General features: G+C 49.2%; 2 protein-coding genes across 2 annotated transcripts; one reads left to right on the top strand and one right to left on the bottom strand.

Annotated features, from left to right (window-relative positions):
* Nucleotides 1–250: 250 nt before the first annotated feature.
* Nucleotides 251–3,116, bottom strand: LOC119105665 (uncharacterized protein KIAA1143 homolog). The gene is made up of 3 exons (XM_037229130.1): nucleotides 2,916–3,116; nucleotides 1,359–1,503; nucleotides 251–534 (listed from the first exon to the last, which is right to left on the bottom strand). The coding sequence occupies exons 1-3, from the start codon at nucleotides 3,081–3,083 to the stop codon at nucleotides 380–382; spliced, it is 468 nt and encodes a 155-aa protein (XP_037085025.1). The 5' UTR covers nucleotides 3,084–3,116; the 3' UTR covers nucleotides 251–379.
* A 3,758-nt stretch (nucleotides 3,117–6,874) lies between these two features.
* Nucleotides 6,875–9,321, top strand: LOC119105867 (L-xylulose reductase-like). The gene is given in 3 exon segments (XM_037229421.1): nucleotides 6,875–6,909; nucleotides 7,662–8,125; nucleotides 8,127–9,321. Coding segments are annotated over 2 exon segments (735 nt in total). The 5' UTR covers nucleotides 6,875–6,909; nucleotides 7,662–7,708; the 3' UTR covers nucleotides 8,445–9,321.
* Nucleotides 9,322–10,286: the final 965 nt, after the last annotated feature.

The raw sequence follows: 10,286 nt of genomic DNA, 5'->3' as shown, positions 1-10,286 counted from the left end.
CCCTAAATTAGCCTGGGCTCACAATGAGCCGTGATGCGACGGATGTAGCGCTTGCCGCGTCGCCCGGCTGCTGTCCACAACCCCAACCACGTGATGGACAGCAGCGCCATGTCAACCTCGGGGCAACATCCCCGGCTACTGCCAGCTGCCCTTGTTTACGCCGTCACACCGCACAAACACGATGCAGAAGTACAGGGCAGCGGTAGACAGGTTCACAGTGGTTCATCATCGGCAGTTCCGCAACAGCCTGTTCTCGACATACGTGTATTTCAGGTGAAATGTATGACCGATGGTAACATGATGGGCGATAATTGTGAAATGGCATCAAGAAACCACCGTCGAAGTAATCGGTCGATGCGGATGGTGGCAAAAACATTAGCTACCCGTCCTCTTCGTCCTCATTGAACGATAACAACGAGCTATTCTTCACTTTCTTGGACGAACTAGCTTTCTTCTTTTGCTGGCCACCCTCCGACTCTTCATTTTGCCTCTTCTTCGGTTTCTTGAAACGGATCCTGCCATCGACGGGAGGTTCTGAAAGCGATACATCCATAGCCGATCAGTAACCTCACACTATTTTACATTATGGGACTGGGACGTCTCGTCGCTGGGCTGCGGGTCCCAGGCTGTACCCAGCCCACGGCAAGGGGAGGGGAACACGACACCCTCCAAATTCTTCGTGACAAGCGAAGCTCAGCCGAAACGGCGTAGCGCGCTTGCCACGGCACTGGCCGGCGACCGCCTGCGGAGTGGGCGGTCTAGGCTGACGGCCGTCTGGTGGCCCGTGTTCTCTCTCCGATGACGTAGGTGTGACTGACTGCGGCGTTCACTGACTACGAAACATGAAAGAGTCGCGAAAGGGGCTCGGATGAGTCAGAACATGTTGGAAACCTGTCGGCCGAGTGGACGGCGTTCCTAGGCCTGCCGCGCCCGCTTCGTGAGGTCACCCTGTTCAAAGGCGGGCAGGAGCGACATAGGCGCGCGGAGCTTTTATTTCTTGAACGGGTAATTTATGCTTGCATACCAGCCACCCACTTGGTCCGTTTACAGAATGTTACCGAGTTCCATTCCATGTCAGTCAAATAAAACGACTGGAGCCTGACTGATCATGGAGCCTGGCCGCCTGCCCCCCCCCCCCCTCCCCATCGTCGGAGGGTGGTCGGGGGGAATAGCCGACGGACGGTCGAAAATGCAAGACTTATATGCTTACTAGTAGGGTTACCTGACGAAAGACATTGCTCTCTGTAGAACACGCTCCCTTTTCCATGCTGCAAAACCAATGGGTGCCATGGTAGATGGCACGATTTCGACCCTACAAGCTGGAACTATACGTGGCCACCACTATGCAGTGCACATACCTTCTGATTCAGGGATCTCTTCAGCACCAAGTTCTTTTGCAGCAGCCACCTCCTGCTCGGTCAGGTGGCCTGGCTCGAGTACGACCACTGTGGGCCTCTCGTCGTCCTTGTCTGCCTGATCGTCATCGAAGCCGAGCTCCTCCCGCTGAATGACAACACACAGGTGGTGAAGACCTGTACTCAGGTAGTCTGTGTCCACTGACTGAGTAATGCTCGTCAGGAAGAATTTGGGTGGTGTTCAGCTGAGACTGGGCAAATGGTTGCTATTTGTTTTGGAATTCAAAAAATACAGATAATTCTGGAACATGACATGTGTGGTGCACAAGGGACATCAATTTGGGATTTGCATGCTGTAAATCAGAAGGCAGTCCATGGTCCTGAACATTAAAAGTCCAGTACATTCCATTCCCGCACATGAAAGGCAATCCCTCCATGCTAAATTATATTGCAAGATGCTTTCAGACAGAAATACTACCACAATATTTTTCAAGGAAGACAACCTGAAAAATCAGCATATTTTGGCCTTGCCAAGTGTGACACAGGCATACACCAGGTTCAGCACACCAATAATGTGGGAATCTGGGGCAGCAAATGCCTTGCTTGCACATTGGCACATACTGATTTGCCATATTGCCTTGCTGATTTGTCATATTGCCTATGTGCAGTATTTCAATATTACACCATTTGGGTGGCATGGGTGTCAATGTTTTTCATGCTAGTGCAGCCCATGCTATCTGAGATTCGTGCTTTGCACATCCCTTGCTCAAAACCCTCCAACCAGCATCAAACTATGCATCAGTTAACTCAGCTTTGGAGCACATCTAGTTTGACAAATGAGCTGGGCAGTTAAGATATCTGGGTTTGGGGTCAGAGGGTAACATATTAGCACCAACAAATCACATGGTATACCACTAAAAAGCCAGGATCCTGGCAGCATAAATCCATAGTTTTATCCTTAACACCACACTGGATAAATTTTGGAATGCTGCCCTAGAAGCACAACAAAATAAATAGCCACCACTTCTGGGATGTTGATTCGCATAGCTTTGTTAGGACATTGCCCCCCCCCCCCCTCCCCTCCCAGGTGAAACTGGCCTCTAGTGTCTGTTAAGGGACATGGACTCAACATTTTTGGTTGGAATATCACAAAAAATTTAACACAGTTTGACATCACATAGAACATATCTTCTTTGGGGCATTATTTACTGGTCATATTGGTTATCAAAATAAACTGCTACCATGCTTCTTACATAATGCATATGAAAAAGTCTACTGTTCATAAGTGGGCTAAGTCCACTGAGAAATACAATTTAAACAAGATAAGGTCTGTGAGCCATCAGCCCACTACAAGATGGTTTACAAAAACTAATGCCCTCGCAAAACATTAATCAAGCATGTTGTTCTGAAGTGTTAAACTGATATATACCTTGTCAAAGAAGTACAAAACACGCATCATGGCTGAGGTTCCTTGCCCAGGTTTACATCAGTGGAATGACGGGCTCACTGAGTGGGGACTATCAGAAATTATTTCACAATCACCCAAAAATGGCCAGTTACCTTTGTATCTACCGATGGACTTTCCTTAAACCCCGCCTGCTTCTTAAAGGCGGTCAAAAATGCCGGTTCTGGAGGTTTGATGTAAGCAACTGCATTCTTTTTAGACATGGTGCAATCCCTAACTTCTAAAGTTCGGGCAACTGTGCCCACGAGCCAAGAAATTACCATTACGCGTAGGCGACGCCAAGGCTCTTGGCAACGTCCATTCCTTTTTTAGTAGCCTCAGCTTACGTCATTCGCCAGCAGTGGGAAGCGGGGCCCCCGATCTATCGCACGAAACCGGCTGATCCTTAATAAGTCAGGCAGCCACTATAGAGAAAGAGAGCACGGGAAAACCACAGATATGCAGTTTTAATTTGCTAGACTAAGGAATGTGAAAAACATTGTCGATAAGAACAGTCACTCAAGATCACAATTTATTGCATATATGTGGGGAAAACCGGGAGTAAAAACTCGGTTACGGTGGTGCCGGCCCGTTACATGGTTACATTGTCCGTCATTGTGCGTATGCATCACGAGGGCAGGAAGAGTCCAGTGGTAAATCAGTTCTCGGCAGACTTTCGTACCCAATTTCGATTTAATCACGAAGTCCAGAAAAGGATCGGTTAAGGCTGGTCCATTGCCGCCTAGCAGCGTTTGTAGGGTGTGGGGGAGGCGGCGCGCCAGCGAGTAGTAACTGGTGACACAGAGACGTTCCCGAGTTAGATCAGTACGTCCAACCAATACATTTTCTACCGTAAGCCGGACGTCACAAGTCTCGCAGACCGGCGGTGCAGAGCGACCGAATAGGCGGCTGTGGATGAGACGAGTGTGACCACATCTCAAACGCACAAAGACCACTTCTCTCTGCCTGTTCTGACGACATGTCGCCCGTGGTTGGAGTACGGGTTTGATTCCGACGCATGTGGCTAGCATGCGAAACATCCCACCCATTCTGCTACTACCGAGTGAAACGGGCTTTAGCTAAATGAAGAACATGACCTAATGCCAGAGACGTTTCCAGAGGCGTTAGTAGATGGACACCTTCGCTCGCAAGGGTGCCGAGGACATTTCCCGCGACACCACAATGTTTCGGTATCGACAGAAAGGTCACATGCTGGTCGGTAGATAACGAAAGCATCATGTTATGAATGTTATACCCTCAGGGGTGGTTGAAACCAACTCGCTGAAGGGCCTGCAGCGATGCCCTGAAGTCTGTGCATATCATAGCCTGAGGAATACGTCCGACTGATATGTAACAAGGCTCGTTTTACAGCGTATACTTACTTAGTATATGTTTCTTACTACTCGTAAGAAAACGGATTCGGCGTGCGTGTTTCTGTACTCCAGCAAGGCGGATTGCACCTCGACAGGAGACAGGTAAGTTTTTTTTAGATTTAAATAGATACCCTTTTGAGAGATCATTGTGAAGCCAGACAGGCGTCAGCGGAAGTCGTTATAAGCAACACGGATACATGGAATGTCAAGAGCTCGTCGCGCCTGTTTGACAGCGTCGGGCGGAAAATATGAACTTCGCTGCTGTCTTTGAGGGCGCGGTCTATTGGTTTCCAGAGCAGCACATACCGCGTGGCTTAGCTAACTTGGAGGTTTGTAGCGGTGCCGAAGTAGCAAGAAATAACTCCGGTCTGCCAGCGCTGGCAGGTTGGTGTCAGCACGGATGGCGAGAACTGGGCCGTGCGGCAGGCCCTTGACATCAGGCGCTGGCAGGCTGGTTGAACGGCCTCCAAGCATTTGCAAAGGGTGACCGAAATAGTGCTGGATATAAAGGAGTTGTGCTGCAGTGTTGACCGGATGAGACTTTTATAACGTGTGGTAAGCGTCATTCGGTCTGCACACCAGGTATGACCAGAAAGGTTCTTGAGGACGTGAAGTCATTCTAAGCAACGATTTGTTATATTCTCTATGTGAACTTGGAAGGTTAGACGCGAGTCCATTGTTATTCCCAGAAATTTGTGGTACTTGTAGAATGGTATAGGAATACCAACAATTTGTGGAGAGTCGGCAAGTGACGGTACGGGACCCGTTTGAAAAGGAGCTTAGCGGACTTGGAGCGGAGAGAAGGAAGTCCCATTCTGAGCACCAATTCACATAATGATCAATTGCCTTTTGTAAAGCTGAGAATTCTGAGTTGAATTCAGTTGAGCTGAGAAATTGAAGTCTGTAAAAATTACAAAAAAGGCCAAGTGGCCCCTAAGGTTTGCAAGCATGCAGCTTGCAGATTACGGTATCGCGATGAACTTGTTACATGCTGATGTGAGGTCCATGAACACAGCGACGGTTGGCCGCCGTCGATCCTAGTTGGCCTGTACAGCTGTGTGAGACGCATGCTTTCTGCTGCATCATGATCACTTTTGAATCCACTTTGGAAGGCGTCTAACAGCTAACTTGTTTCGTGTATTGACCATCCGTTCCACGACCTTACATGCTCAATTTGCGTGCGATTTGGACAATATGAGTTCGCGGACAGCCTGTCTTTGCCGGGCTTCACGATTGGAGTAACCGTGCCGTGAAGCCACGCGTCTGGGAAAGTATGATTGGTCCAGATATTGTTGATTGTGATCAGAAGTGTTGACAAGTCAAAAGTAGACAATTTGTTTAAAAAAGGGTGAGGCGGCTCATCTGGGCCAACCAAGGTCGCCACATTTGGTTATGGACAGTTCGAGTTCACACACGATAAAAGGAGTGTTGAAGCTTCATCGCAATCAGAGGTGAACTCAAGGGTGGAAACTGTCAGCTAAGCTTCGGTTAGTGCTGGGGAGTGGATGTTTAAAGAGAACACAGCAGCAGTGCTGTGCAAATGTGTGACTTCATGAATCTCGGTTACGTCATTACCTCTCGTAAACCGTGGGTAAGCACTCATATAATTTCGGCGAGAGGGAAAAGAGCAAACGTATTCCCAAATATCTATTAAAGGCATAAGGCGGTTGCACGTCGAGGCAAAATCCCGCCATGTCGACTGTTTTGTGACGCAACGTGTCAGAACACGCGCTCGCAGACAGTCCTGCATGACGGGCGTAAATCCATTTGTGCAAATCTCTGAGAGCCTTGCGTCGAGTGCCCATGACCTGTTACAGCGTCATTCCACCACCAAGCATTTCCAGGCCGACCAGATCTGGGACGCTCCTGAAATGTTCCGACGGTGGCTGAGTGGACAGCATTGCGGAAATTCGGGGCGGTTGCTCTAAAATCAGTGGCGAGAGGCACATCTATATACGGCTGCTCAGCTACCACCATTTACATATCATTTGTGTGTTGGGCGGATACAGGAGCGGAGTCGTACGCATAAGAATGGGATGGGGGAGGGGAAAGTGGTCAAAAACAAGAGTTAAATCGCCACAGAACACTGGAGTGAGGAAGCGGCACGTGACTATGGCTGAATTGTCAACTACATTGCAACCAAAAACGAAACAGCTACGTCATTTGTTTGTACTTTTAGGAGCCCAGATTGAAAAAGGACTCAAATTTAGGATATAATTTGGTGGAATCTAGTATATTATATTCGTGCATAGTTTTCATCATTGTCAAGATGACTTCTTGACGAGGATGAAGCGAGCAGTCGGCTTGAATGAACGAGAAAGAAACATCTTCAAGAAATGAGAAAGCATCAGGGTTCCTGTTTGATCGATAGGCCAGTGCAAGCACTATGCTCATTTAGGTCAAAACACACGGGTGGAGGCTGACAGTTCCTAAGCACCCACATAGTTATTAAGTATATTGGTCAGAAATGCATAATTTTAGGAATTTTTCAACCATAATAAAAGGCTTTCTCACATGATACTAAGCATGCCACACCCTGAGGCTGTTCAATGACGTTCTTTATCCAATTGCATGACGTCATTGAACAGCTCACTGTAACTGCTGCCAGTCATCATATATGGGCTCAAAATGACGCAGTCGGTGCAATTAAAAACGCAGCTTAACCGCCTAAGAGAAGCGCGTGGCGAGGTATGTATCACCTTGCTTGTGGCAGCGAGGTTGGGGGTGCGGTCGCTGGGTGCGTGATTCGGTCATATTATTTATTTTTGATGATGCTGTACAATATAATACTGCACCACAAACGGATAGCACCGCCACAAACCGGCATTCTGAATAATAGGAGTTTTGCTACTGATATTTATTTCAATTGAAGCATGTAGCCGATTTGTCAGTCCATGTAGCCCTTCATTCGCCTGGTTATTCTACTAGGAATGAGGCCAGGATCGCTGATTTGTCTGCATGCTTAATGTTCCTCACAAGCACCCCTAACTTATATAACCAGTATTCCATACAATCAAGGCATTGTACTGTCCTTCAGGAGGTACATGCACTTGTGCTGGACTCTTGCACCACATTGATTGCTGTGCTGGACCTTTCACTCATGTGTATCAAGCTCAGGCCAGGACATAATGCTTAGAATTTTCTTATTACTTCAGCATGAAAAATGTTTTGGGGCAATTTTGTGTAAAGTTTCATTTTCAGCATCATAGGTCCTTGAAATATTAGCTCTGCAAGCCTTAATGGCCACATTTTAACCAAGCTCTGAGTGTCAAAATTTACAATATATGTGCACTGAATTTTTTGCATCAGTGTAAAACATATTTTTTTGCAGTCTGGGCTTTGTATATTCTGGTAAAGCTTGATTTCTCTTTCAAGGAGAATGTCATCCAAGCTTAAACTTAACAACTGACAGCCAAATAGAAACATTCAGTGATATGTGTGAGTTTTGTGGTTGTCAAGTAACAGAAGCTGATCTTTTTATACTTCCAGACAAACCTGAGCATTCAAGACTATCACTTCCCTGCCCACCCACTGCCATGAATATCTCCCTGTCTGGCAAGCGTGTGCTCATCACTGGCGCCGGCCGCGGCATTGGACGAGGCCTGGCGTTGCGCGTGGCCGCGTGCGGCGCCCACGTCATCGCCGTGGCGCGCACGCAGGCCGACCTGGACAGCCTGAAGGCCGAGTGTGCGGCCATTGAGACCGTCGCCTGTGACCTGAGCGACTGGGCGGCGGCGCGTGCCACGCTCGAGGCGCTCGGCCCCATCCACAGTCTTGTCAACAACGCCGGCTTGGCCGTGCTGGAGCCGTTCATGGAAGTGCGGCCCGAGAGCGTGGACGCCGTGTTCGGCATCAACTTAAAGGCGGTGGTGAACGCGTCGCAGGTGGTGGCGCGCGGCATGCTCGCGCGCGGCGAGGGCGGCGTCATCGTCAACATGTCGTCGCAGGCGTCGCATGCGGCCGCTGGCCGACCACGCTGTCTACTGCGCGTCGAAGGCGGCGCTGGATCAGCTGTCGCGCGTCATGGCGCTGGAGCTCGGGCCGCAGGGGATCCGCGTCAACTGCGTCAACCCCACTGTCGTGCTGACTGAGATGGGGCGGCTCGGCTGGTCGGAGCCGGCCAAGGCGGAGCCGATGCTGCGCGCCATCCCGCTCCGCCGCTTCGCCGAGGTGGAGGACGTGGTGGACGCGGTGGTGTTCCTGCTCAGCGACCGGGCCGCGATGATCAGCGGCGTCCGATTGCCGGTAGACGGCGGGTTCACCGCCTGCTGAGGAGGCTCGGCGAACGCAGCTCCTGCTGTGCTGCTGCCCGAGAAGGCGGCCGTAGGCTCCTGCTGAGGTGCAACTTCTGCTGAGCTGAGCTGCCTCAGTTGCTGATGAGTAGTGGCTGGTGCTGAGCAACTAATCCAGGATGGGAGAGGCTGCTGAAGAAAACTGTCAGCTTGGGTAGATGTCTGTGTGTCTAACATGCATGCATGCTTGCAAAGCATATCTCAAAGGAATGAAGAGCGAGCTAAAGCGAGCAAATGTATCGTAGAGTTTCACCATTAGCAATGGTGGGTTGCATTGCCCACCTTTGGGAGGGGTGAATGAAGTCTCAGCCATTGACAGTGACAAATCAGTATTTTGTTAATCACGCATTCCCTGAATTGGATGTGCATTCCAATTTCAAAAGGTGTGTTGTAATGCTACATAAGTTTATCCCGTGAGTATTGTTCAGATTCATCATGTACTTATCCCTCTTGTATTGGGTTAATGGATGGGAAACACTTCACTCACAGTGGCTGTGTGATCCTTGATATATTATTATTACTGTTGTGGCATGTGGTGAGATGTCATTGCCGTGAAGTACTTTACGCACTTGATGTCAACCCTTCAGGTACATAGATGCTCAAATACCCTGAAGGGCCTTTGTCCGTTTTGTTAAAAACTTGCTTACTGGTTGCCATGTCTGACTCAGGTTTATGTTTTTACTTTTTATCCGGGCTGTAAGTGAAGTTCATCAGGGGGTCGGCGAGAGCCAGGCGCGCTTCGCGTGCACATCGGACCATTCTGTTTACAGGAGACTGAGCGCATGTTTAAACGGGATGGTGGAGGATTGATTTTGTATTGTTCCCAAGCTTTTGCTCAAATACAAGGGTGCTGGAGACGCGTGTTTTGTAGCATAGCAGTGGAACACATGTTTCTCTCTCTCTCTCTCTCTCTCTCCTCTCCTCTCTCTCTCTCTCTCTCTCTCTCTCTCTCTCTCTCTCTCTCTCTCTCTCTCTCTCTCTCTCTCTCTCCTCTCTCTCTCTCTCTCTCTCTCTCTCTCTCTCTCTTCTCTCTCTCTCTCTCTCTCTCTCTCTCTCTCTCTCTCTCTCTCTCTCTCTCTCTCTCTCTCTCTCTCTCTCTCTCTCTCTCTCTCTCCTCTCTCTCTCTTCTCTCTCTCTCTCTCTCTCTCTCTCTCTCTCTCTCTCTCTCTCTCTCTCTCTCTCTCTCTCGCTCTCTCTCTCTCTCTCTCTCTCTCTCTCTCTCTTCTACTCTCTCTCTCTCTCTCTCTCTCTCTCTCTCTCTCTCTCTCTCTCTCTCTCTCTCTCTCTCTCTCTCTCTCTTCTCTCTCTCTCTCTCTCTCTCTCCTCTCTCTTCTCTCTCCTCTCTCTCTCTCTCTCTCTCTCTCTCTCTCTCTCTCTCTCTCTCCTCTCTCTCTCTCTCTCTCTCTCTCTCTCTCTCTCTCTCTCTCTCTCCTCTCTCTCTCTCTTCTCTCTCTCCTCTTCTCTCTCTCTCTCTCCTCTCTCTCTCTTCTCTCCTCTCTCTCTCTCTCTCTCTCCTCTCTCTCTCTCTCTCTCTCTCTCTCTCTCTCTCTCTCTCTCTCTCTCTCTCTCTCTCTCTCCTCTCTTATCTCTATCTCTCTCTCTCTCTCTCTCTCTCTCTCTCTCTCTCTCTCTCTCTCTCTCTCTCTCTCTCTCTCTCTCTCTCTCTCTCTCTCTCTCTCTCTCTCTCTCTCTCTTCTCTCTCTCTCTCTCTCTCTCCCTCTCTCTCTCTCTCTCTCTCTCTCTCTCTCTCTCTCTCTCTCTCTCTCTCTCTCTCTCTCTCTCTCTCTCTCTCTCTCTCTCTCTCTCTCTCTCTCTCTCTATC

Source organism: Pollicipes pollicipes, unplaced genomic scaffold (genome assembly GCF_011947565.3).
Source record: "Pollicipes pollicipes isolate AB1234 unplaced genomic scaffold, Ppol_2.1 Scaffold_6138;HRSCAF=7277_pilon_pilon_pilon, whole genome shotgun sequence".
Taxonomy (NCBI): domain Eukaryota; kingdom Metazoa; phylum Arthropoda; class Thecostraca; order Pollicipedomorpha; family Pollicipedidae; genus Pollicipes; species Pollicipes pollicipes.
The sequence above is the reverse complement of the archived record's forward strand: the minus strand, read 5'-3'. Positions and strand labels throughout refer to the sequence as shown.

What these genes read in the sequence shown, in the direction of transcription:
- LOC119105665 (XM_037229130.1), bottom strand. Translation starts at nt 3,083, where the DNA reads ATGGTAATTTCTTGGCTCGTGGGCACAGTTGCCCGAACTTTAGAAGTT. An exon ending in GTCCATCGGTAGATACAAAG is followed by an intron (nt 1,504 to 2,915) that starts GTAACTGGCCAT and finishes GTTGTCATTCAG; the next exon opens with CGGGAGGAGCTCGGCTTCGA. An exon ending in AGAGATCCCTGAATCAGAAG is followed by an intron (nt 535 to 1,358) that starts GTATGTGCACTG and finishes TATCGCTTTCAG; the next exon opens with AACCTCCCGTCGATGGCAGG.